Below are 27,410 nucleotides of genomic sequence, written 5' to 3'. Positions count from 1 at the left end.
TATCACTTTGCATATTGTTAAACCGCAATACAAAACCCAGCAGGCATTCAAATTTAAATATTTGTTGTCTTGCTTCAATAATTGGACTTGTCTTGAGAAACATGCCAAGTTTTCAAACATGGTTTATAATTCCCCAACTTGGCTTCCATTAAAGAACTTATGCTTTGGAAAAACAACTATATAGTTGTATATAGCAGGCAATGTACTTTAGATCTGAATCAGATCCATCACAAGAAAACTGGCTCTCCTAAGAAAAACGTTCCAGCTTCAGCATTAGAATATCTTATTTTGGTTGTTACAGTGCTGTCACCATTCATGTCAATATGTTTTAGGTTGTGTTATGGCTGTTTTGCAAACTCTTATTTTCGGAGATTTTTTTCACTCCGTTATAACATTTTTCTCTGGGCTGAAGCTCAGTATACAAACTCTAACAGAGAGACACTGTGTATGCCAGTGATACAGACACAGTACATAAATGTTGTAGTACTTACTTTAAAAAAAAAAAAATTTTGCTTTATTTACATCTTTCAGTTTGATACTTTTATGTTGGTTATAATTAAAAACTGTCACTTAGGGAAAAAGCAGTCTGTGATCGTCTTAATTTTTTTCAAAATAATAGAGGTCATTAACCTATTAAAGCTCTGTATAAATGGTAGTGTTTTGTGTTTGCTTTTAATTTGGAAAATATTGCCATAAGCTTGAAAAAAAGATGTAATTGTTGTCTTTAACATTGTAACTAATGTCATCTTCCACCTTCAACCTGATATTTTAAGCTCTCTCTGAGCACTGTGACATTAAGCATATTGAATTGATTGGGTAAGTATTGTGGAAAAAATTCTTTATTTTTGCTGTCTGATATTTTTACTTTTATTTTACTTTTAAATAATGGTTGTGTTCCTGCAGAGTTGATTCCAACAAAAATTTGTAATAAGGTTCGTAGTAACTTTTAATTATCGTGTCATAATTATTGGCATTCATATAACAGTAGACTCTAGAGGCCCCAATCAGGAATGTGGTCCCATTCCGCTAGGCACTTTACAAGCATATATAGTGACACAGTCCCTGTCTGAAGACCTTACAGTCTAGAAGAAAGAGTTGTATTTCTTAATGTGCCAAAATTTCTGTCTGGTACAGACTCCACCAAACTTTGCTGGTTGTCGTGTAAATAATTCATATGCTCAAAATGAGAAGGCTACCAGAATATGTATCTTACCTGAAACACACTGAGGGTTCCTTTGGTCTGATCCATTTCCATTTGAAGTCAATGGGAATCTTTCCACTGACTTCTGTGGGCATGATCGAATTCCCATAATCTGTTCCATCTAAAAAGCGTATTTTGAAATTACTGATTAAGCCACAATCAAAGTGCATACACTGAACTATGATTTTTTTCCTTGTTTTTTTTCTGCATGTCCAAAGCCTGTTTGCTTCATCTATAACTTTTAACTTTTGTTAAAAAAAAAAAAAAAAAAAACTTCACACAGCAGCCTGAATTGTCATGTTGGAGCAGAACCTTTAATATTTTTATTTTCTTTGGTCCATTTGTTGAAACCTGAATGTATACCTCTTTGGTAGTTAATTTGTAAAATTGTAGGAAATAATCAAGCACCCAAAATATGTAATTGAATATCAAACCTAAAGGTAGTCTTTAAATATGCAAGGGACATCAATATTGGGTGGTTGATTTAACTAATTATAGTAGGAAATTTGTTTCCAGATGTGGTTACATGACAGTTTTGTTTCTGTTAAGTCAATATGGCATCTGATATGCTTTCATTTTGGTGCATGGTTTGTCTTGTACTTCAGTTAGTTTAGCAAATTCACACACTTGAAACATCACTATCTGTGAAAAATTAGTTTTATATGCATGTATAGGATCTAAATATGTATGTGTGAAATGTATTTAGAGTATGTGTATGCATGTAAATTTTTCTGTTGAGGAAGTTAAGCACATGTGTAAGTGTTTCCAGGCTTAGGACCATAGTTTGCAATGTGCCTTAATGCCTATTTTGTATATTTTTTAAAAAAGTACAGTATACACACTTGTTAATTGTAAATAGAAATGTTTCAATCATTCTGAATAACAAGAACTCCATATATTTTTTGATGACATGAACGTAGTTTAAAACACAGACTGCGTCAAAATGTTGTAATTTGTGAGCTCTCTGTTAACCTCCTGACAGGGTCATTAAATGTTATGATTGATGCAATTAAGTTGTCTTGCCTGTGTGTTGCATAACTGATATGGACTGAGAGTAAGAACCTAATTTAGAACATATGATGGTCTTGTCCTATTCTATTTGGGAATGAAATTAAATCAATTTATAAATGTCTGTTTTTAGTTAAAATATGGAAAAAAGAGAACATCTGCTTGCCAAAACATTTGCAGTACAGCTAAAAACTTATACTTCATATTTCATACTTGGAACATTTTTATCATAGAGGAGTAAAGTTACAGCTCAAACCAGTTTTATAGGAAATCTAAAAACTTTCATTTTGAGAGAAAATGTTTTTATACTATAATACTTTATGGAAAAACTTGGGGGGTGGTTTGATCGCTGATATTTCATTGTTAATTTTTAATAAAAAATAACTTCCATATTTCAAACTAAAACACTTTAAGAATCTTTTTGTAATACTTTCTTTTTTCTGATTTGTATTTCATATGTTGTAGTGGTATTTTATATGGTTTCTTATTTGTTTTTTCAAGAACACATTTTCCAAACATAATAGTATTGATTAGTATATGCTAACCAAAAAAGTTTTGTCCTCCTAACTCATCAGTGGTTAAAAGTACTATAATCTATTGATTGTTTAGCTGTTGGTTTAGACAGTCATGTGGCTTAAAACAAATGCCGCACATATACTGCAGCTAAGGTACTTCAGCTTACCACTCACTTAGCGCAGCATTTATGGTCCATTTACTTAACCCCCTCTATTAATTTTAAAGCTCGTCAGCCACCCTGTGGGAAACAAATTATGACAAACTGTGAATTAAAATGACATGTAAATATATTGGGGGCACACTTTCAGGGAATGACCTCAATAAAGTACTATGTAAATACAACATTTTAAAGCAAATATGAGGGACAAATTGTAAACAGTGAGAAAACTGGCCCTATATTTAGCCAAGATGGCTGCTGCTATTACTGCTGGAGCTCTGCTGTTGTCTAGGCTGTGTGGTGTTAACTGACACTGCTCCTAAGGGCTGCAAATAGCAAAGTTTCATTAGAAAGTACCTGAAGCTGTAGCACATCTAGGCAACAATATATTTTAAAAAAAAAGTCTGTTTCTACAGAAATTTTCAATACATAGCAAAATGGTCACTTGACTTCGAAGTGTGACCTCCAGTTGGCAACAATGCTATAAGCTTGTTGGCTCTGGGCTTTTTTATCCCACTATACATAACTTTTTTTAAAAACAGGACCGGTAGTTGTCCATATAAGTGACAGTACTTTTTCTATGAAACTCAGGTCATCTGCTTTTTTTAAATGATGTCTTGCGGGCACTACCTGTGTATGAAGTGCTAACCATATCCTGGACTACCAAAACTCTGAGGCCAAAGGCCAAGGTGTTCATAGGTAATAAACCTGAAGGCTGATGTGCAAGGTATTTATCAGTCAAGGATATGGTGGTTATTACCAGGTTAGCAGGGAGCACCCTCTGTTACTGTTTTTAATAAAAGCAGCAAAAAGTCCTGGAGCACCTTATAGACTAACAGACGTATTGGAGCATAAGACTTCAGGTTCTTTGGAGAAGGGACTCTTTGGGCAGAAGGGCGAAGTAGGGTCTTTAAAAAATCATTATAATTATTTATTTTTTTTAATGAAGTATGCTTGTTTGTAAGTTAGCTGTCCGTGTTGGGAATCTTGGAGGTGGAGATGAGCCAAGGTCATGTGGGAGAAACAGGATAGGGAAAAGAGTGGGAAGCTGAGGTGGCCACTTTTGTTTTGGTCCTATCGATGTGTGGTTCTAGTCAATCAAATTGCAGCTGGTATATTGTACAGATGTTGATTTAACCATGGTCCTGGAAATCCCAATGCTGGGATCCACTACTTTGTCTTAGCTCAGGGTTTTGCATACTGCATGGTTATTAAGAAGTAATCATAGCTGTGTAAATCAGGCCTCTTCCACCAATGTCAATGCAAGTATTTGCCTACCAGAAAACTGTCAACAGTGTTGGTCATTCCTGTATTCTGACCGTTGGAGAACTCAGTTTCAATACAGCCATATATGTGAGCTTAAAATACAAATCCTTATAGTGAGCATGATGATCTAGCCATACTGAATTAAAAAAACATATTTTTATCCTAAGGATTATTTGTCCAAGATAAGTGTTTACTAAGGTAATATATGTATATTTTAGGGCCTTTGAACTTTGTGCAATTTATAATTAAGTTTTTCAATAGGTCATGGTATCTTGACGGCAGAGTGCTGTTACTGATTACTTCAGTCTGCATTGTTTTTCCTCTTGCACTTCTTCCAAAAATTGGTAAGTAATTTAAGGAAAGAAGATAGTATTATTCTATTTTAGTAGCAATTACAACTGAGGACTTAAAAACCTTAATGGGTTATTTATTTATTTTAGCTGGCAGGGGGTTGGTAATGGTAGGGACTATTTAAGTTATTGTAGCATGTTCTGCCTTCCAGGCCTGCCTAGTTAACCTATTACTTGGGTTGCAATAGTATTTTGTACGCCATACTAAAATAAAATCTTTACAGCAGAACATTAAAGAGCTGCATTTACTTACAGCATGCCATTAGTGGTAAGCCCGTTCTAATTCTGCCCTACAAAACTACATAAATGATCTGTGACAGGCAGTTGGAATGTTGTTATTCTGAGTCTTAAGCCCCAGATACCAAGCACTGTAATAGAAAACATGCCTAAAATGTAAAGCTTTAGCTGTACATTAGGATCAATTTTCTTATAAATTGCCTTTTATTTTTACTGTTATTTTACAGGCTTTCTTGGCTATACAAGTAGTTTATCATTTTTCTTTATGGTGTACTTTGCTCTTGTGGTAAGTTAAAAATCAGTGCTCAGCTTATCTAGCTAACATTTTTCTTATTGTTTAAATGCTTTTATAAGTCTTTCCTTTTTTTTTCTTCTTTTTTTAAAGTTCTCTGTAAAACTAAGAGTTTTCTCTGTGTCCCGGCATACACTTTTTTGGACAGGATAAGTGTGTTTTGCTGAAGAGAGATGAAAATATGTATGAACTTTAAAACATGTGAAAAGATTTAGAATAATTATATTTTGGTCTGGTAAATGTAACAATATTTTTGTTTTGCTGACATGGCAGTGAAAACTGGCATGTACGCTTCATTTTCCTACTTGTGGAATGGAATTCTGTTTTCTTAGCTTCTAACTATTACTGTAACTAGCACAGGAAGAAAATGTCATATTACAAGTAAATTAAATTTACGTGTAGAATGAAGCGAGACAGTTCAAAGTGAAACTGCTCAAAAAGAATCCAAGAGAACTAGAACTTAGGCAAGTTCCATTAATACATCAAACACCTTCTTTGCAACTGAACGGAAAACTTCTTTCCTCTGAGCCATTTGGGGGATTTTTGACCCTGATATTCCCCAATTGTGGGCTCTGTAAAGGAAACAGAACCAAATATTGGAGCTGAGATCTGTTATGCAGCCCTAGGAAGAGAATTGTGCCTTAGAATTGCATTGCTTTTTACTGAAGAGAATATACAGTTGCTAATACATAAATGTAATATTTAGTAGGATCAAGAAGGTATGTAAACAAGAGTCCTATTTAGAAGCATGGCAAAATGCCCCCTGCTTTACTCTGGCTTGCATTGACTTGCACAGCAGACTTATTGTATAAAAGGATAAACATTGTGGAAAATGAGTCGAAAGAACGTGCCATCCAGGAGAGCAAGGCAGCCCATTAGGAACTGAACCGTGTGATAAAACCAAACTTCAAAGCTGACCAAAACAGCTCCTTAGGGGATCTGTCAAGAAGTGAAATGCTCTTATGGGGAGGTTGGGAGGTAATCTTCTTCAGCTTGGTATTATGGAGCAACAATAGCCTCTCCGTAATTAACAAGGCTGAAAATGAGTTTACATTATTAGCTCAGTGTTTGACCTCCCCTCTAAAATATGTTTTAAAAAAGTTACCACCCTCAAGGATTATTGGTTAGATCTGGGGCTGAGGTAGGTGCAGTGAGTTTTAAAATGCATTCTGTGGTCCTTTTACATTTAAAAGGAAATGTGTGCAGTTTTCAGAAATAAGACATTACGATGAATGAACAGATCTGAAAAAAAATTTGGTTTAAAGAAATGTATGCATAGAACCATAAGAGATTAACATAAACTATAAGCAAGATTCACATGTGGATACTGCAGAGGTAGAAAGCATTTTGGTTCCAGGCCCAGAACTTGTGTGTGTGGCTAGGAAACCCTATGTATTTCAGGGATGCGGAGGGTACTATATTTCTTATGAAGCTGTAAAAATTGCACATTTCTGCCTTAGTTCGTAAATGACAACTTAGGAACTACAAAGAACAGTAAGTGAGGCCATATGCCATTATGTATTTTTAAAGAAAAATAATACTGTTAGGCAAAAATGTAAGGTGATGGTTTTTTGTTTTTTTTTAAAAACTGCTACTCTGAAAATCTGGAAGCTGTATGAAATACAATTTAGTTTTCATAGTTAACTGCTTTGAAGCAGGTGATATGTACTATTGAAATACATGTTGTAGTTTGCACAGTATTAATTTCTGTCATGACAGATGTACTTCAATTTGTTGCAGAAGAAATCTGCCCCAGTCATTGGAAGTAGTGCCCTTATTTTACTTATACAATAATTCTGTACAGTCAGCTTCATGCACATACTGTCTCCTTCAGCTTTTGCGTGTGAGCACAAATTTAATATGCCCTGCTGCAGGGATAGGCACCATATATCGCTCATGTCTTATTTAAGCAACATGGTCTAGTGCAGTGGTTCCCAAACTGTGCAGCACTCCACCCTAGGGGACCATGGAGGAAAGTTCAGGGTGGCGTGGAGTGGGGCCCAGCAGGCTAGCCCCCATGGTAGAAGGGGGCAAAGAGGGAGTGGCACCCAGCTCTGCCTCCGTGCCTGCCTTCAGCCCCAGCTCCTCTGCTGAGCCAACTGTGCTGTAATGGAGGGGCACGGACAGATTCCATTACTGGTAAGGCAGGGGCACAACAGGAAAAGTTTAGGCACCACTGGTCTAGTATATAGGGTATTGAACTGGGTTCTATTCCTAGATCTCTTTCCTGCTGTGTTACCTCAAGCAAGTCTCATCTCCTCTCTCTACTTCAGTGCCCTCATTTGCAATGGAAATAATTAAACTTCCCTGCATTTGCAAAGTGCTTTGAGTTTAGCTGATGAAAAATATTTTAAAAGCTTCTAAGCTGCATAATTTAAGACCTATGTTATTGCTGCAGAAGGGTTTTTTTCTGTCTGTGTTGCAGGGTTGCATGAATAGCATGCCATGTACCCACTATTCCCTCTGGCCACACTTTTGCTGGGGATACTGCATGAGAGTGGGGAGCTTCTAGTCATTGCTTTCTTGAGAATGCCACGTTTGTACATGTACCTCAAGAACAGTTCGTGTAGGGTCGAAAGCTTCTCTCTCTCTTTCTCAGCAATAGAAGTTTGTCCAATAAAAGATATTACTTCATCAATCTTGTCTCTCTAGCATGTTTGTACAGGTAGAGTTTCAGAGATAAAAGGACAGATCTCTTCCATTTTATCCCTGTCATGAATCTGACCCCTTATTATTTCAAGTTTAAAGCCTGGAGCAAGTGATATAAAGAATTTCTAACACCTAAAAATAGGTAACTAGAATGGGAAATGTGGACAGAGCCATAAATACAGTGACAGGAAGAATGTAACTATAATTATAAATCGACTCATGAGAGGGAAAGTGTCATATTTTTTTTCCTTAATTTCCTTCTAATTTTCGTCCCCACCCCATGGACCTGTCGAAACCATCAGTGTGAGTAAAACTCCCTATAGATTTCTGGGAAATATTAGGGTTTTGGTTTGGGGAGTTTTCTTTTCCTGCTTTTGCCATTTAATTACAACCACGTTTCTGCCCTTGCAATGTTAGACCTCCTTTAATATCTAATTAACTGGCTGGGTGGAATGATGCTGACAGCATTTTCTCTCAAATCTTTTTGATCTTCCTTGCCCAGCTCTCCAATAGACAAGCAGGTTGTTTGTAAGTGCCTTGTATTACTGTGTTTATCAATATACTCATGTTCTAATTATTTATATAATACCCCAGCTTTCAGGCAGTCTTGAAAAAATTAAATACACGCTGTCTTTACAGGTTGTAATAAAAAAATGGTCCATCCCTTGTCCACTGACATTAAACAGCTCTATAGAGATCTTACAGGTAACATATATGCTATTTTGAAGCTTTTATATCTTTTTAGTAATATAAATAATTCTTTCTCTACATCAAAACCCTCAGGTTAGTAATATTTTATAATTTAAAAAATAGTTGATAAATCCTTAGTTCCTTTTCATTCATAGAATATTGGTACTCTTTAATTAGCATGATTTTATTAGCTTGAAACAATGTGATCTAATGTCTGTGGTTTGTAGTCAGTCATTTAATATGTCATTTCCCTTTTTTTGTGTATTTATCTTGCACAGATTTCATATTCTACTGAGGATTGTAAAGCAAAGCTCTTTCATTTTTCTAAGGAGGTAATGTGCTGTGTATCTTAATAACAGGTGGGGTGCGCAGAGGTTTTGTTTTTTTAATGGATATGAACCCTGCTGGCATAGGGCATAAACCAATGTTTTTTAAAGGAATAGCTGTAGGTTGGGGGTACCCACATATGCCTCTAAGTTGTTCTCCAGAGTCTCAGCCTTCATTTAAAAAAATTTTCTAGCTGTTAGTTGTGCAGAAGAAAAATCACACCCCTGACAGTTTTACTGATAAAACTTTTTGATTATAGAACAGCCTTCAGACTTCATTTGCAAAAGCATTTTTTTAGGTCTTTCAGGTTTCTGAATGCTGTAACCAATTTTTAAGAGAGACAAATACTGAATTTTTTAACTAAAAGTTCAGGGCTGGTTAAAGGAGTCAATAATTTGACACAGTAATGTTGCATGTTATAGACAGCTGTACTTATAATTTGGTAAGTTTCATACTATATAAATAACCAATTGTAGTATTTTTCCGACCCTATGTGCCAAATCCTACTTATCCTACTTATGGGAGTAGGCTCAGGAGCTAAAGTGGAAGAACCCACATGAGTAAGGTGAGGTAAGATGTGGCACTTTTGGGCTTTATATATCCAAAAAGAGTCTTGTAGCCCGTACCCTCCACTGTCAGGAGGGTGTTGGCTGATATACCGGAGTTCTCAGCTGAAATGGCACAGTTGCATGAAACAATTGGGAAACCCCCATTATCTAGTATAGAGCTTATCCAGAAGCATTAGTCCAAAACCCCTCCCACTGATTTCAGGCATTGGATTGAGGCCATGAAGTAGAATCTTAGGTTCACTCAAATTAATTTACAGCTGTTTATAGTGAGAATTTTTTTCTTTGTTTCTCTCCCCCCCACCCCTCCTTTTAGAGTGCTTATGCCATTCCAACCATGGCCTTCTCGTTTCTCTGCCATACCTCAGTATTGCCCATTTACTGTGAGCTCCGAAGGTAACATATGGAAAGCAAGTAATGTTGAAATATAATGATAGTGTTTTTTTAATTCAACCAAAGTTGTCAGAAAATCTGTTCCGTATTCAACTGAGTGCGGTTGAACAATGACAATTTATCCTTTATATATTAGGCAAAATTTTCATCTGAGGCAGCACTGGCATTTTAGGCTATGTCTACGCTACAAACTAGGGGTGTGATTCCTCTGCTTATATGCACATAATTGTGTTTGCTTAATAAGAGCTAGCGAGTATGAATTGTAATGTAGCCGTGATGGCATGGGAACCGACAGCAGAGGCACAACTGACCTATGCCATGCCAGATATGTCCCCACTGTTTTCAAGCAGGTTTGTACTCAGCACAGCTCACCCCTGCCTCTGCTGTCCATGCTTCCACGGCTAAACTGCTGTTTATACTCACGCTAGCTCTCATCAAGCTACTTGCAAATAGGTGTACACAAGCAGGGGAATCACATGCCTCGCTTATAGTGTAGACATAGCCTCTGATTATATTTGTAGCAGATACGTTTTCATTGTCTACTGGGAAAAAAACAAAATCCACAGACATTTACTTGCTGATTTTTATAGCAGCCAGAGAGCCTGCATTTGGCCAAATCTGCACTGTTATGATAGTCACCACCACCATTGGTGTGGGCTCAATTGATAGGATACTGGACTAGGTTCTATTCCTGGCTCTGCCATTGACTTGATGTGTCATCTTGGGCAAGTCAGAACTGGGAGCGCGGGGGTGGGGAGTTCACCTCTGTGTGCCTCAGTTTCTATGTCTGTAAAATGGGGATAATGATACTTGTCTTCATGTGTGAAGTGATTTGAAATCTGCAAATACAGTGACCAGCAAAGTATTGGGTAATGATAAACCACAGGGGTTCATCCCTGTAAAATGTAAATTGCAAGATCATTCTAAAGATAAACTGCTATGTGTTCAACACCTCAAACCATACATTAAACCATAATAATTATTCGGGGATGGGGGGTGTTGTTTTGCATTTTAGTCCATCAAAAAGCAGAATGCAGAATGTAACCAATACAGGAATTGGTCTGAGTTTCCTACTCTATTTTGTGTCTGCCTTGTTTGGGTACCTTACTTTTTATGGTAAGTATGTTCTTAACAATTCTTTAGAGGTCAAGATAATAGTGAAGAATGTTCTGGCTTATCATGTACTGCATAATACATGTACTGATTCAGCCTGCTCCCAAGGATTTTTTCATTTGATTTGTGTGCTAAATAATTCATTCTGTTTGCAAATATATAAAGCCTACTATAGAATGCATATGAAGGAATAAAATATTTGGGGTATTTAAAATAAGGCCTGTGTTGCACATATGAAATAATTAAGCCACTTAAGCACCAGTCCTGCAAAGGCTTACAGAGGTGCCTAGCTTTGTAAAAATTAACTTCAGTATGGTTGCTCAGCGTGTAAGTTAAGCATGTATGTAATTCTTTGCCGGATAGGGGCCGTAAACACTATACAAGTAAACCGTTCACTTAATTAATTGGGATTAGTGAAATATCTTCTAAGATCATGCCTATGTTAGAGAAGCTTGACATGCTAATTACCATTCGGTCAACCTGTAGCACAACAGGGCCTGCTGTGCCTTTCACCAAGGGCTGGGTCAGTAGCAGGATGACCCTGGGAGCACGGAGGTATAAAGGTGGATTACAGTCACCTTTGCCTCTCTCCAAAGCATTGCCAAGAGCAGCATGGACACATCACATAGGCCATGATAAGATGTAGGTTTCTTGTATGGATTTATTTGAATAGAAATCTGTTTGATTAATGAAACAAAACCAAAAGTTTAAACGAACACTCCAAGAAAGCTTTACTAAAACAGCCTCACTAATTATTTGTATCATAGATTCCTACACACAAAGTGACTTCTTAAAGATACTGCTGCTATCTGCAACAGAAAGGCAAACCAGAGGAAGCACAAACACAAAATGATACATAGAGTATGAATTGCTGTGGTCATAGAGACCAAGGTGTGCATTCTGTTGAAGGTGTCTCTCTCTTTAAAGGACCCTTGCCATTTTGTTAAGGGTGAGGATGGGGAGGGTGGTAGTTATGTTTTGTTAGTGAATTTTTGTATTTAAACAGAAAATGAGGAATTCCAATTATAAACTTGTCCATATAAAAATCATCCTATCTGTTCAGTAGACTCCTTCAGTTCTGCTTTTCTGTAGATTTTGCATGGCAGTATGCTGCAGCAGCAGTGTAATAACTATGCAATTGATGATGGAGTTCTTGAACACTTTGAAGTGCCATTTTTTGTAGCTGGGGCTTAAATATAGGTGACTTAATAGCCATTCTGGTAGGCTTGCTTCTCCCAAATACTTAGACAGATTTCAGAACTCTTAACTACACAATGGCTTTCTTTTTTTAAAGGTCTATCATAACATTGTCAGAAGTAGGTGAGTGTCCATTTAATATAGCAGTTCAGTCTTCCTGTAACATATAGATAGAAGCTACCTGTATCAGTGTGGTATGTCAACTGTGTGATAGTGTTTGCAGTACCCTGTCATATAATGTCATGGTGCTATATCTTTCCAAGAGCAAGTTGTTCAGCTCTACATGTGTCCAGCTTTATTTTCACGATTGTACATTTTGTTCCTAGATCGTGCATGCCAAAGTTGTATTCTCTCAAGTTTCCATCCAGCAATCTGGATCAACTGCCCTCTGCAGTATGGTAGCATTATACAAACATGAAAACAACAAGGTCTGGTGGCATATTAAAGACTAACAGATTTATTTGGGCATAAGCTTTCGTGGGTAAAAAATCCACTTCTTCAGATGCATCAACAAACATGGTCACTGAAATGCATTACTGACCTGCGTGAGGATTCTTCTTTCAAATTGCTTCTCAAAATTCACTCCTCTCATGAAGTTAACATGTGTCAGTCAAAATAAATAAAACTCTCAGCACAACAGTAGGGGGGGAAATTCTCTTAAGAGAACCCTTGTCTCTCTGGGTATTTTGTGTTATCTGTTTAGAATGTCTGTGGGCTCGGGACAGTCTGGCACAACAACAGTCCTGTTGCCACCTACCAAATAATTACTGATCTGCAGAGGAAATTGCTTTGAGTTCTTGCAAAAAAGCACGCTGCCTCTTCAGAGCATTAACGTATTTCTCCTGTAGGCACAACAAATTTCTATTATCAATTAAATGGTGGAGACTAGCAGTCCCTACCTCAGTGCCTTTGCTATTGGTGTAGGACTGCTCCTGCCAGCTTTCTTATCTGACTTTTACTGCCTTCCTGCAAATTAGCTTCCCCCCCCCCTTGATTCCCCTTTGTCTGGATCTGACCGTGACTGAGCAAATAAGTTACCTGGGCTTCCCCTCAAATGATAAAAGCGCAGCCTGATTCACCTTGCTGCCTAGCACCATGTCAGATTGGTCAATGCAACATGGGCTAGTTCCACCAAATGCTGGCTCTTTCCACATGGAAGAAAGTTGAAACAAACAGCCTACGGGAGAATGTGGGTGCTGAGTGCCACTGCAGAAGACCACTGAAGCTGATTCCAGGGTGGGGTTCCTGTTCATTTTGTTTCCAGATAAGCCCCCAGCAAAAAGGGAAAGGAAGAAAGAGCACTGAAGTCATGTCCTGGAGACCATGTTCCTGGTCCCTTATGCAGTAGACCTAATTGGAGCCTTGCTTTGCCTTGACTCCAGCCCTTAACCTTTACTTTGATTGAAATGATTGTCTCTTTTCCTTTCCTTTCAGGCCTGATGGTATAATGTACATTAATTAAATAGTTTTTTTTTGCAGAGGATACATACATACATTCCTGTGTGCAGGCTACTCCTTCCCTATCTTTAGCCAAAAAGCAAATTAAATTTCATGAGTGAATCTCCCCCACCCCTGCCCCACCTATCCATCCCCTTGTCATAAACGCCATTCCTAGAAAAGTAAAAACCAACTGGAAAGCAAAAAAGAACTCCTTTGAGAACAGATGTTTCTTCTACATCCCGTTTGGAAGGATGTTGACTCTTTGCTGTGGATCTGTAAGTCAAGGTGACCTAGAGGCTTTGATAGGAGCAGAAGCCCATGGTAGCATAAATCTGCTATGAGTTAGAGTAGTGGATCATCTGTAGGGGAGTGATTTTTGTTAAAATCATGGCATCTTCCAAGAAAAGTCATGAATGGTCAGGATGAAAGGGCAAAAGTCGAGGAAACAAGTGAAAGTTGCAGTTATTGGTTTGTTTTCTAAGTAATCATCATTTCCCACTTTTAGTACCAAAAATAGGAGTTGTGCTTGTGCTATAAGAGATTTGAACATAATAGTTGCCACCCCAGATGTGACTTTTGTAAAACTAATCTCACTCTCCAAATAGTTTTAAAATGGTGGTGGAGATAAGAGAAGAACCCTCATTACTGTTGAGGGAATTAAAGTTCTTACTGAAAGTTCTCTCATCTGGTCTCTTATGTTGCTTCTACCCTGTTTTCTATTAAATTCTTGTACTTCCCAGGGTTTAACTTGCCAGCTCTCAAGCACCAGCCTTTTTCCACAATATCCAATCACTTACATGTCAAACAAACAAATCTCAATCTCATGTGTCATTAATAGAAGTTAACATGTTAAAGTCATTAATGACTTTAGCTAATCATCCTTTCCCCATAATAACTAGTCTGCAAAAATACCGAAAGAAGGCAACTATTAGACAACAGTAGCATATATACATTAGGAGGAATAACCAAGAATTTCTCTTTGAAATTAGAGGCGCTGCAGCTACTTTCCCAAATGGTGAAATTTTACCTTCCAAATCACTTTATACCATATGTGTATGGAAAGCTGAACATGTAAGGTCAATTGGTCCAGCAGAAAGAGTTTACTTCTGAGCAAATTCACCACCCACTTTAACCAAAAAGTGTCTCCTAGTTTTCTGTTCCAGAAATAAAGAATCAGCTATATGGTACAGTGCCTTGGCTTATTGAATTCCACCCTTTGTTTCTTCTGTTCAGACAAACGATCAAGAAGACTAAAAACCTAGCAAAAATTGTTCTGATTATTTCTAACTACTGAGACCCTCATTCTTCAAACTGGAGGTGTCAGTTAGCAAGCCTATTCTCTAGGACATGCCATAGCAGGACCAAATTTTTCAAATGCATTGTACCAGGCTTCACCTTACTGCTTGGAGCCTGAGAGGGTAAATCCTCTTGTATTCCGCATGGATTATTACTATTCTGGCATAAACCAGAAAAGATTCTGATAAGGTCTTATTTGGTCTGAATATTTTTCCTTTGGTCTTAGTTTAACGAAGTGGACCCTCTTCAAGCCCCACTCATCGCTATTTTGGATATCTTCTTTGAAGGCTACCACAAATGCCTTGGTTACAACTCATCAAGTTCAGTTATCTACAGAAGGGGCCTTGAGTTGTGCTGTCTTTACAGGATAATTTATCATCTGTCTCATCATCATCTCTTTTTTTTAAGCCACTCAGGGTATGCCTGCAGTGTAAGTGCAGGGTTAGTACAACTCGAGTTAGCAGACCTTGGATTTGTTAATGAAGCACTGGAGCATCTATACTCTTTGTAATCCTGCCTTGGGCTCCATTGTCTATACTACAGTATGCAGGCTTGAGTCCAACCACCCATATCCCAGACACTAGCACAGTGTTGCCTTGCCTGTGGATTGGCCAGCTTATAGTCTACATCTGCAAAGCCTGAGTATCCCTCTCTTGTAGCCCTTTCTTCTCCATGTTTGTTTTCTCACTTGTACATAGCTTGGTTTCATGACTCAGACAATGGAAGTTTCTCTAGATTGAGTATCAAATATACATATGTTTATTGTTGGCTTCATTAGGGGCAGGAAGAAATTTGTACATGGCCTCCATTCTGCTATGGGCACAAAACAGCCTAGTAGTTGCTCCAAATGGAAACTTTGAGAATTAATATAAGTGAGATATAGTTGTTCTATTCCTGAATTCCCTTTGGTTTATGACATTCAATTTCTTGGTTTTTCAGACAAAGTGGACTCAGAATTACTTCAAGGTTACACCAGGTACCTGCCGCATGATATTGTCATCATGACTGTAAAACTAGGCATGTTATTTGCTGTGATTTTGACAGTGCCTCTAATCCATTTCCCTGTAAGTACTCCTAAAAGTTTTGATGTTGGCATAGCAGTTTCATAGTATGGTAATGCTAATTCTTTGCAGACTGCAATATTAGAGTGACATTTAGCTTTGTGTATCTTACTCATTTGTCAAGTGATTGATCAAAGACCTCATACTTGCATATGTTCCATGAGAACTCCAAAATAACAACTAACCACTAAGCTAATTTATGCTTTTTGAGACTGAGCTTAGATTTAAACTAACCGACAGCATTGTTTTTAATTTAGAGACTAAAGTATTTCTAAAGTTTATTTTGTTTCATTTTTCTTAAATTCTGTTTTCAAAAGGCTGTATGGAGAGGAAAATTGAAGTCAGCAAATAATACTCTGCTGCTAGTGATTTAACAAAAGTTTAATGTAGCTTTGTCTTCACATAGTGTAACATTTACTTAAGTTTTAAAGCAGTATTTATCACGTGGTTCTAAAATTTAGGGGACAATTCTGTCAGTTGGTAGGGGATTTATGTTCAGAACTTCATTTAGTTTTCAGGATAATGATATGCCTCTCTGGATAAACGTAACCATTAGCAAATATTAACATCAAAGTATATCCAACTACTACAATCCATATGCTCTTCATAAGGAGCTAGTTACATATATTAATGATTTGTGTGTGCACACAATTTTGCAGTAATTTAAATGTTTTGTTCTTTAAAGGTGGTAAAGTATATGTGTCATATTTTCTATGACATTTATATGTGAACGCCTTTTTTTTTTTTTGGCTTTTGTTGAACTACATCAATAAATGTTTTCCTCTAAAACGGTCTTTTCCAAGTAAAACCTAAGGTATACTTTATCAAAATGGAAATAACAATAAGGCTTTTAGAATAAAGTTTTATGCCTGCTTGAATTTTTTTTCCCCCTTTCATTATATAGGCAAGGAAGGCTGTAATGATGATATTTTTATCTCATCTTCCTACTTCGTGGATTTGCCATATCCTTGTCACTTTAGCACTCAATGCAATCATTGTTTTGCTTGCATTGTATGTGCCTGATATTAGAAATGTATTTGGATTAGTTGGTAAGTTTTTTTTTTTTTTGTTTGTTTGTTTGGGTTTTTGTTGTTTTGTTTTGGGGGTTATGGGGTTCTATTCTAAAAAGATCACACAATATATCTGCTTATATCCCTGTACCAATCTTACCACATAATTTTTTTCTTATTATCTTGTAAAGGCTCTACCACATCTACGTGTTTGCTCTTTGTGTATCCTGGACTGTTTTATCTTAAACTTAGCAGGGAGGACTTTATATCACGACAGAAGCTTGGGGTATGTTATTTTTCCATGTGTTGTTTTTGTATGCAAGGATTCTAATGTTAGATAAATTTTATTATACTACAGAATATGCTTTGCCTTTTGCACTGCACCCATTTTTAGCAGCCTGAAGTCTGCAATAGTAATGTGGAGTTTGTCTTCTGCTACGTTCTGTTTCAGTTCTCTGGTCTTATTGAAACTAGTGTAGTCTACCTCTTTCATGAACCTAAGCTGTGTAATATTGATCTGAATCCACATTTCCCCAAAATCCAGATCTGGGGCTTTAAACCAGATCCATCTGTTTTTAAACACGGTTCTGATATAGTTTGGCCTTGTCCATGTTGTCCAGCCAAACCATGTTTGTGTGGAACACTGTTTATATGCTGTTCCCTAATAAACCTTCCTTGGCACAAGCCCCCTTTTCCCCTAACATTTCCCACGGTTGATACAACAGCTACATCACTACCAGTGGTAGCCATTGAGGGAGTTCTAATGCAACCAACATGCTGCTGCCTGTGGCCATGGTCATTGTCATTTTAACTACCATATCAACTGAGAAAAGTTAGAGGACACAGTGGTTAAAATGCCAGCAGGCCATCTATGCTGATGTTCCCACCATTTTTATCTCCCCTCGCCCTCTCCTCTATAGGGTTGCACTAGGACTACCAATTATGGGAAATCTTAGTGGAAAGGCTAGTATTGACGCCTACATACAGTTTAAAGTCTTGAGTAGCTTGTGTAGATAGAGCATGATAACATCAGCAGAGCTGGCTATAAATCAGTAATCTGCTTACTGTTATAACCATTTCAATGCTATTGAAAATAGAATGCTGTTTCTAAACATGGTTTCCAGAGGGTCTGTCTCTGTCCACCCTGGCTGCTCTAGCAGAGTTTGGAATGTATTTAACTAGAACTGTCTTTAAAGTAGAGTTTAAATTCTGTTTCTTAACTTACTTTGAGCCCCTGTGTGCATAGGGTCAAATGGAATTAATTCCTTTCCAGGAATTTAGTTAAATATGCAAAGTTCATCTACACAGTTCCCAGGTGGATAGTGTGGACACACTAAACTGGTTTTGAAAGGGAATTCTTTGTGAAATCATTCCCAAAGCAGGCTTAGCTTAGTGTTCATATAGATGAATAGCTTTCTGAATATATTTAATTTGTGTTGGAAAGAGCAGCTGTGTTTAAATACTTCGGTTATTTTAAACGTAGCAGATCATTTAAAAAATATGCTGTTAAAGCCTGTCAGTGCATTGGAGGTAGAATTTCTTTTTCATATTCAGGGTCTTAATAGCAATTCTCAGAAGTATAAATTGAATTCGGCTGTTCAACATTCATTGTTTGTTCTTCTGTCTTCACAGGCTTGTGCATTGTTTATTTTTGGCATAGTTATTGGTCTCTTAAGTTTAGCCTTAATCATTTTCAATTGGATTAATCAATAAAATCCCTTCCATTGCTTCTTGAGCTGGACTTGAGAGAGACAATTCTCAGCAACATATTGCAAATTCTCAACTGAATGCTGGACATCTTCAAGAAGAAACCCTTCAAAAGCTGTGTATGAAACAAGTAACGTTTTGTTTGTTTACTCTCATGTCCATTTCTTTGTCTGGTTTACTTCTCGCACAATTAAACTCTTCCATTCTACAAATATATTAGTCTTAAAATGACTTCACATGACCCAGGTGAAGGTCACTTTATGACACGACATTATATAGTGTGCTTACAATGCAAAAAATATTTTGTTTCAGGCTTTCAGATTTTAAAGGGTCAGAGGTCTGCATCTGAACCTGCCCTAACACCCAGAGCTGAAAGGGACTTATTTCCTGAGTTCTGGCTTGGATTCAGCTGATTTCCCTTGAGATGGGCAGATTTTACAAAAACTTGTACCATTCATAATATTGAAAGTCTCACAACAGCAGTTATAAAAGGATTTGCATCACTTTCATTAAAATAGCTTTCAAAATTTTACCACCCTCGTATTGAAATCTTGAAGCTGATTTGGTCTCCACACTGTTACCCTACCCAATAGGAAGATTTCCCCTCCCACCAGCGTATTCCTCTATTTGAAATTGCACTTTTAAATTATGTATAGTTTATACTTCACTGGATTTAGGCCTTCTTGGAATGAGTCTGTCAAACTCTGTGCCCTTCTAGGATATTTGTTGTGTATTTTGGAAGTGCTAGCAATCACTGTTGTTTTGCACTTAAGATCTTCCAGCATTTCAATTACAAATGCCAATTTTTGAATATTGGTCACCTAATATGAGTATTCAAAGCATTTAGAGCCTGATTTTTTTTAACCCCCCCCCCCCCCCAACACACACATGTGTAACTCAATTAGCTTCCATAAGTACTCATAAGTACTACAGCAAGAAGGAACCATTATGATCATCTAGCCTGATTTGCATAAGACAGGCCATAAAACTTCATTCAATGATTCTGACTTCTAGCCCCATAATTTATGGTTGAACTAGAGTGTGTCTAAATTTTACACTGGCGTAAGTTAGAGAAAAATCAGACTCCCAAGTGTGAAATCCTGGGACTATTGAAGTTAATGAGACTTTTGCCATATAAGACCAGAGTTTCACCCCACATCGCTAAACCCTTACATATCCCCTTCTGCACTCTTTATGTTTAAAATGAAATACGATGGCCATTTTCAGCACCAGTTGGACTTCCTCTGAGCTCTAATCCACACAATGCTAAAAATGGTATTGGCAGCCCAGAGCCAACATTGCTTACATCAGAGGAGCTGAAACAGTGATAGGAATGATGGTCAATTTTTAAAAATTTCTTTGTTGTTGAGAATATAGTCTATAGGGTTTTTTTATCTTCTAAGGAAGTTAAGATAAAATGAGACCTACATAAAGTTAAGTAATTAGTCCTCAGACTGGAGCAGCAAGATTTAGAGGCTTGGAAACTTCACTATTTCCAGATGTGATATTTCTTTTAATTTGATTTGCTACTTACTGTTACATCTGAAATGTAAAATAAGATACAAAAGTGAAATGCTCTAAAGTAACATTTATGCAATTCAGCTGCATTTTGCAACTTTAATTTAAAATAAACTCAGCTGACACAATTTTCAGTTGTGCAGTTGAGGGAAGTCGATGCAAAGATAGCTCTGATCGCCAGCTCTAGTCCTGGGCCAACAAAGGGCTAAACAGGGCTGCTTCAACTTCCAACCGCAAGAATGGGTACAGACCATTCTGCCAGCCCAGGATTCCTCCATGCCAAAGAGAATTCTCAGCTACCCTTTCGTCTGTCTCTATAGCAGAGTCAATGTGCTGCTTTGATGGAGCAAAGTGACCTGATCAGAGCCCAGGATCTGACCTTAGGAGTTTCTGTAGCATATTTCTCTTGTCTTCATGAATGAACATAATATACCTCAAGGAAGTTTACAGTGTAGCCTTGAGCTGAACCAAACTGTTGGGGAAAGTTTGGGTACCTCTGAACATAAGAAGTTTCCTGCCTCCTTTGATCAAGGGATTGGCAGTGTGGATTACTGTGGAAGCCTAGAACAAACAAACATGAAGGAGGCTCTCTGTCCTGCCATTGATCCCTCTTGCAATTATTCCCACATTTTACTCCTGATAAACAAATATCACTATCTTTTCTTTCCATGGTATGTTTTAAGTTCCCCCTTCTACTAAATGTTCGCTGCTCAGATATTTCAATGAGCAGTGTAAAAACCTAAACCTTGGGTAACCTAAACCTTGGATAGATGTTACCCAGCCATCTTGAGTAAATGCGACAGTAGGGACAGTTGTGAATCAACTACTTGTTTTTCATATGTGGCCTGATCCAAAGACCATTTGAAGTCAATGAGCATTGTTCTGTTCATTTGAATGAGCGTTGGATCAGTCTCCATGTTTACTTGTAGCTTTTTTGCAAGGACACTAATAATCTACAAGAATATTAATCAAAATCAGGGGAATTTCTGTGGGAATTCTTTATTTCACATACTACTTTGCCCTACTCTCATATCTTAATATCTAGTAATATCTGCAAGACACGATTATGGTAATCTAAAAAGGTATTTTAAACTGCACAGTAAGTTAACATTAAAAACTTAACTGGGGGAACTGGAAAGCTTATAAAAACCTGGCAAGATCTACAGTTTTCTTATGCCTCCCTGGAAAAAAAAAATGAAAGTTGTGTCCAGCATTAAATTTAATAGCCTGCTCTTCTAAAAGGACTGGAATTACAATGAGGTTTGTGTGCATAATTTTGAAGAATGCAGCTAAGGAAATATCTGAAAGCATATGAACATATCAATGCTATATTTGTAATGGTTTCCCATTTAAAATACCAACTTTACACTGTAATCTAGGTAAACATGACACTTTTAACATGGCTGGGTACAGCCAAATAGCTAAGCTTTTAAAAGGCTAATACTAGTTTGTGAAGTTAATACTCCATTAAGGGGAATGGAAGCAATTCATACCTCTGTTGGAGCTATATTATTTCAGTCTAGGTGCAGAGTATTGCAGACAAGACAGCAGTGCATTGATTTATAGTATGAGGGTTATCTTCACAAGGAGAAGATTTCAGAGTAGCAGCCGTGTTAGTCTGTATTCGCAAAAAGAAAAGGAGTACTAGTGGCACCTTAGAGACTAACCAATTTATTTTCTTTTTACAAGGAGAAGAGTTACAAATGTTTCTTTTGAAAAGAAATACATTTATAGGAAATTAAGTTTGGCAGAACCTAAAATCTGGAGAAATAACCTCAGTTTCCAGAATACTGACACTTCTATTGTCCTTGCTCATATGCTTGCCTATATTGTGGGAGAGTCCCTGGATAAAAGCTACCGTTTCTCTCCCCTCATTAATTATATCAATATTTTATACCATTTTTTGTCCTCATGTCAACATCTTTAAAACTTATTTACTGCTTTATAAATAAGTTAAATGGAAATAGAGGGGAAAACGGACCATGTGTTTACTGAGTCTTTAGCACAATGTAGCTATAGCATCATAGTTATACCAGTACAAATTCACAGTGTAGCTGCACTGAAACAGTGCAAAATAGAGCTTGTGCCAATACAACTTACAACAGAGCTGGATGAAAACTTTTCACTGAACTTTTTTTATGAAAAAAAATGTTTAAACAGGATTTTTTGGTATGGTCATTTCTGTTTTTCATTGATATTTTTCAAGTTTGTGTTGAAAAATCAAAACCCAAGGAAGAAAAATGCACTTTTCAAAAACTAGGAAAAATTTTTCTTTGAACATTTTTTAAAAGAAAGTAGCTCGTTCAACTAGCTTCACTTAGCAGAGTGAGCCCCATTTAGTGCTAGTTCAATATGTCTGTTAGGAGTTTGCATGATGATGTCACACCAGTGCAACCCCAGAGGGTTTGAACCAGTGATTTCCCTGCCTCCGCGCCCCCCCTACCCCCACCCCCCGCTCATAATCTATGTATTTTTTTTCTGTAGGTGGGTGAGGGTATGTGTATCCTAAATGAAAATGCTGATCATTGTAAGAGAGATGCAGATGCATTGGGAGAGAGAGAAATGATTTGGGAACATTTTTAGGCTAAATAAATCATTCTCTCTCCCATTGCCCTTGCCCACACATTTTGAATGCTGATCAAATTACAGAGCTACCTGTATTTAGCTGGGTGAATATGGTATTTCTGTTCTAGTCCCTCATTACTGTAAATGTTGGAAGCAGAGTTAAGGAAAACAAAGTTACAAAAAAAGGAGCTTGCTTGTACTCATTGTAACATGTTTTTAGTTTTTGTGAAATGCTGACATTTTTCTATATTTTAATGAGTGCTATCTGGTAAGCAGTTTGCCTCTTAATATTTACATAGCGTTTTGTTTTCACAGCACTAGAAATGTAATCTAATTAAAATTCTCTGCTGTATATATCCCTGTATGTTTAACACAGTTGAGTTTCTTACGCCTTTTGTTTCACTATATAGTAGGTCTGAGGCCTCGTCTACACTACTGTGGTAAGTCGAACTAAGTTACGCTACTCCAGCTATGTGAATAATGTAGCTTAGGTCAACTTACTGTGGTGTCCATACTGCGCTGCATCGAAGGCAGTACCTTAATCTTCTCGTTCCGGTGGAGTACCGGAGTCGACTGGAGAGCGCTGTGCGGTCGATTTAGTGAGTCTTGTGAAAGACCTGCTAAATCAACCCCCGCTGCATCAATTGCAGCAGCATCAATCCCCGGTAAGTGTAGACATGGCCTAAGATAAACTGAATAGTCATGTTCTGACGTATATTTTTGTATAACATTCCCATTATTTTCAGTTGGACTGTCACTGTGCAGAAATTGTTTTTAGTTTAACAGCCCAACTACTTAAATATGCATGATATGGGATGGAATATGTATAGTGTTCATTTCTGATAAGAACTGTGGTGGGAATTGTCCCACTTTTTGGAGGATTCCTTCCATGCAGCGCTTGGAGGCATGCCTGGCCATAATTCTGAAGTAATTTAATAAATGTCTGATCAATTTGAATGCATCCTAGTTCACACTCAAGAACAGTAGAAATTACGTCGTCCTAATTATAACAAAATAATTATGTACTGTTGCAATGCCATCGCTATCGTTTTTGTCACTGTTCTGGTAACACTCATTTTGAGAAACGTGCTTAAACAGCTGATGTTTACAATGTTTTCATGAGAGAGAAAACGAGCTCACATCCAATTCATACATTTCTCGTGCTCTGTGGAAATGTCACTTTATGTGGGTAAAAATAGTGTATAAATTTAGTTCACGAAGATCATTTTTAAAAACACTGTGAAGCACCTATTTTACTGCAGACACTAACAGTATAAAACTGGCTCAGAATCAGGGCCCTCGTTATGAAGACAGTTTTGCCAAATGTGAATTCAGTTATTTTTTTTTCTTTCTACGAGGTATGAATTTCTGTGTATGTGCAAATAAACTATGCAACAATGTATGATTGTGGAAATAATTGCATTTAATTTATTTTATTGACTATTAAGGAATGCTGCTCATAACCCTAGAATCTGTGATATATAAAAAGAGAAAAAGATTTTGGAATTTTTTCAGCAATGTAACTGAGTTACCGGTTCCGTTTAATTCAGTAAAATATCAGATTAAACTAAACCGCTGTAAACACTGTTGAAAAGGGTTTGTGTGCTGAACTGTCTAGAGTCGTTCATAAACATGGATGCTGACCTCAAGGCAGACTGTTACAAACCAGGACACAAACCCCAAATTGGTTATGTGTTCTATAATTAGATTTCCCCAGCTATCGAGTATGAAGCATTATAACAGACAGTCCCCTTAGGCACTCTGGTCTATCTTGCCACCCAGGCAAGCCTGCCTTTGTGATAGATGGTCTCTTAGGGTATGTCTACACTACGAAATTAGGTCGAATTTATAGAAGTCGGTTTTTTTGAAATCGGTTTTATATATTCGAGTGTGTGTGTCCCCACAGAAAATGCTCTAAGTGCATTAAGTGCATTAACTCGGCGGAGCGCTTCCACAGTACCGAGGCAAGGGTCGACTTCTGGAGCGTTGCACTGTGGGTAGCTATCCCACAGTTCCCGCAGTCTCCGCTGCCCATTGGAATTCTGGGTTGATATCCCAATGCCTGATGGGGCTAAAACATTGTCGCGGGTGGTTCTGGGTACATATCGTCAGGACCCCGTTCCCACCCTCCCTCCCCCCGTGAAAGCAAGGGCAGACAATCATTTCGCGCCTTTTTTGTCTGCTGCCAGCCAAAGATGTAAAGGATCGATGGAGTGGGTCAGAACAAGACGTAGACCAGATTTGTTTTGGACTCATTTTCCTCCTCCCCTGTCTAGATCACACTGCAGTCAGTCACAGAGAAGGCGCAGCGAGGTTAATCTAGCCATGTATCAATCAGAGGCCAGGCTAACCTCCTTGTTCCAATAAGAACGATAACTTTGGTGCACCATTTCTTATTGGAACCATCCGTGCAGTCCTGCCTGAAATACTCCTTGATGTACAGGCACACCCTTTGTTGATTTTAGCTCCCTGAAGCCAACCCTGTAAGCCGTGTCGTCAGTCGCCCCTCCCTCCGTCAGAGCAACGGCAGACAATCATTCCGCGCCTTCTTTCTGTGCGGACGCCATACCAAGGCAAGCATGGAGGCCGCTGAGCTCATTTTGGCAATTAGGAGCACATCAACCACCACACGCATTATCCAGCAGTATATGCAGCACCAGAACATGGCAACGCGATACCGGGCGAGGAGGCGACGTCAGCGCGGTCCCGTGAGTGATCAGGACATGGACACAGATTTCTGTGAAAGCATGGGCCCTGCCAATGCATGCATCATGGTGCTAATGGGGCAGGTTCATGCTGTGGAACGCCGATTCTGGGCTCGGGAAACAAGCACAGACTGGTGGGACCGCATAGTGTTGCAGGTCTGGGACGATTCCCAGTGGCTGCGAAACTTTCGCATGCGTAAGGGCACTTTCATGGAACTTTGTGACTTGCTTTCCCCTGCCCTGAAGCGCATGAATACTAGGATGAGAGCAGCCCTCACAGTTGAGAAGCGAGTGGCGATAGCCCTGTGGAAGCTTGCAACGCCAGACAGCTACCGGTCAGTTGGGAATCAATTTGGAGTGGGCAAATCTACTGTGGGGGCTGCTGTGATGCAAGTAGCTCATGCAATCAAAGATCTGCTGATATCAAGGGTAGTGACCCTGGGAAATGTGCAGGTCATAGTGGATGGCTTTGCTGCAATGGGATTCCCTAACTGTGGTGGGGCTATAGACGGAACCCATATCCCTATCTTGGCACCGGAGCACCAAGCCGCCGAGTACATAAACCGCAAGGGGTACTTTTCGATAGTGCTGCAAGCTCTGGTGGATCACAAGGGACGTTTCACCAACATCAACGTGGGATGGCCGGGAAAGGTGCATGACGCTCGCATCTTCAGGAACTCTGGTCTGTTTCAAAAGCTGCAGGAAGGGACTTTCCTCCCAGGCCAGAAAATAACTGTTGGGGATGTTGAAATGCCTATATGTATCCTTGGGGACCCAGCCTACCCCTTAATGCCCTGGCTCATGAAGCCGTACACAGGCAGCCTGGACAGTAGTCAGGAGCTGTTCAACTACAGGCTGAGCAAGTGCAGAATGGTGGTAGAATGTGCATTTGGACGTTTAAAGGCGCGCTGGCGCAGTTTACTGACTCGCTTAGACCTCAGCGAAACCAATATTCCCACTGTTATTACTGCTTCCTGTGTGCTCCACAATATCTGTGAGAGTAAGGGAGAGACGTTTATGGCGGGGTGGGAGATTGAGGCAAATCGCCTGGCTGCTGGTTACGCGCAGCCAGACACCAGGGCGGTTAGAAGAGCTCAGGAGGGCGCGGCACGCATCAGAGAAGCTTTGAAAACCAGTTTCATGACTGGCCAGGCTACAGTGTGAAAGTTCTGTTTGTTTCTCCCTGATGAAACCCCCCGCCCCTTGGTTCACTCTACTTCCCTGTAAGCTAACCACCCTCCCCTCCTCCCTTTAATCACTGCTTGCAGAGGCAATAAAGTCATTGCTGCTTCACAGTCATGCATTCGTTATTCATTCATCACGCAAATAGGGGGATGACTACCAAGGTATCCCAGGAGGGGTGGTGGAGGAGGGAAGGAAAATGCCACACAGCACATTAAGCACAGCACTTTAAAAGTTTACAACTTTAAAATTTATTGAATGACAGCCTTCTTTTTTTGGGGCAATCCTCTGTTGTGGAGTCGCTGGTTGGCCGGAGGCCCCCCCACCGCGTTCTTGGGCGTCTGGGTGTGGAGGCTATGGAACTTGGGGAGGAGGGCGGTTGGTTACAGAGGGGCAGCAGTGGCAGTCTGTGCTCCAGCTGCCTTTGCTGCAGCTCAACCATACACTGGAGCATTCTGGTTTGGTCCTGCAGCAGCCTCAGCATTGAATCCTGCCTTCTCTCATCACGCTGCCGCCACATTTGAGCTTCAGCCCTGTCTTCTGCCCGCCACTTACTCTCTTCAGCCCTCCACCTCTCCTCCCGGTCATTTTGTGCTTTTCTGCACTCTGACATTATTTGCCTCCACGCATTCGTCTGTGCTCTGTCAGTGTGGGAGGACAGCATTAGCTCGGAGAACATTTCATCTCGAGTGCGTTTTTTTTTCTTTCTAAGCTTCACTAGCCTCTGGGAAGGAGAAGATCCTGTGATTATTGAAACACATCCAGCTGGTGGAGAAAAAAAAAGGGACAGCGGTATTTAAAAAGACACATTTTATAAAACAGTCGCTACACTCTTTCAGGGTAAACCTTGCTGTTAACATTACATACATAGCACATGTGCTTTCGTTACAAGGTTGCATTTTGCCTCCTCCCACCGCGTGACTACCCCCTCAACCCTCCCCCCTCCCCGTGGTTAACAGCGGGG

At 38.8% G+C, this 27,410-nt stretch overlaps 1 protein-coding gene across 5 annotated transcripts in view; it reads left to right on the top strand.

Annotated features, from left to right (window-relative positions):
• Positions 1–23,961, top strand: part of SLC38A6 (solute carrier family 38 member 6) — a 53,634-nt gene extending 29,673 nt beyond the window's left edge. For 2 of the 5 annotated variants that reach the window (XM_084631353.1, XM_084631355.1), the window contains exons 7-16: positions 4,410–4,492; positions 4,963–5,021; positions 8,316–8,381; positions 8,645–8,698; positions 9,576–9,655; positions 10,668–10,768; positions 15,638–15,762; positions 16,664–16,808; positions 16,961–17,055; positions 18,402–23,961. In XM_084631353.1, coding sequence (XP_084487479.1) covers positions 4,410–4,492; positions 4,963–5,021; positions 8,316–8,381; positions 8,645–8,698; positions 9,576–9,655; positions 10,668–10,768; positions 15,638–15,762; positions 16,664–16,808; positions 16,961–17,055; positions 18,402–18,482 — 889 coding nt within the window. In that variant the 3' untranslated portion in view covers positions 18,483–23,961. Of the gene's footprint in view, positions 1–4,409; positions 4,493–4,962; positions 5,022–8,315; positions 8,382–8,644; positions 8,699–9,575; positions 9,656–10,667; positions 10,769–12,059; positions 12,086–15,637; positions 15,763–16,663; positions 16,809–16,960; positions 17,056–18,401 lie in introns of all 5 variants that reach the window. The other 3 variants (XM_084631354.1, XM_084631356.1, XM_084631357.1) reach the window with 3 other exon arrangements.
• The last annotated feature ends 3,449 nt before the right edge of the window (positions 23,962–27,410 follow it).

Source organism: Lepidochelys olivacea (assembly GCF_965140295.1).
Source record: "Lepidochelys olivacea isolate rLepOli2 genome assembly, chromosome: 6".
Lineage (NCBI taxonomy): Eukaryota > Metazoa > Chordata > Testudines > Cheloniidae > Lepidochelys > Lepidochelys olivacea.
This window is presented reverse-complemented; position numbering and strand designations above follow the sequence as displayed.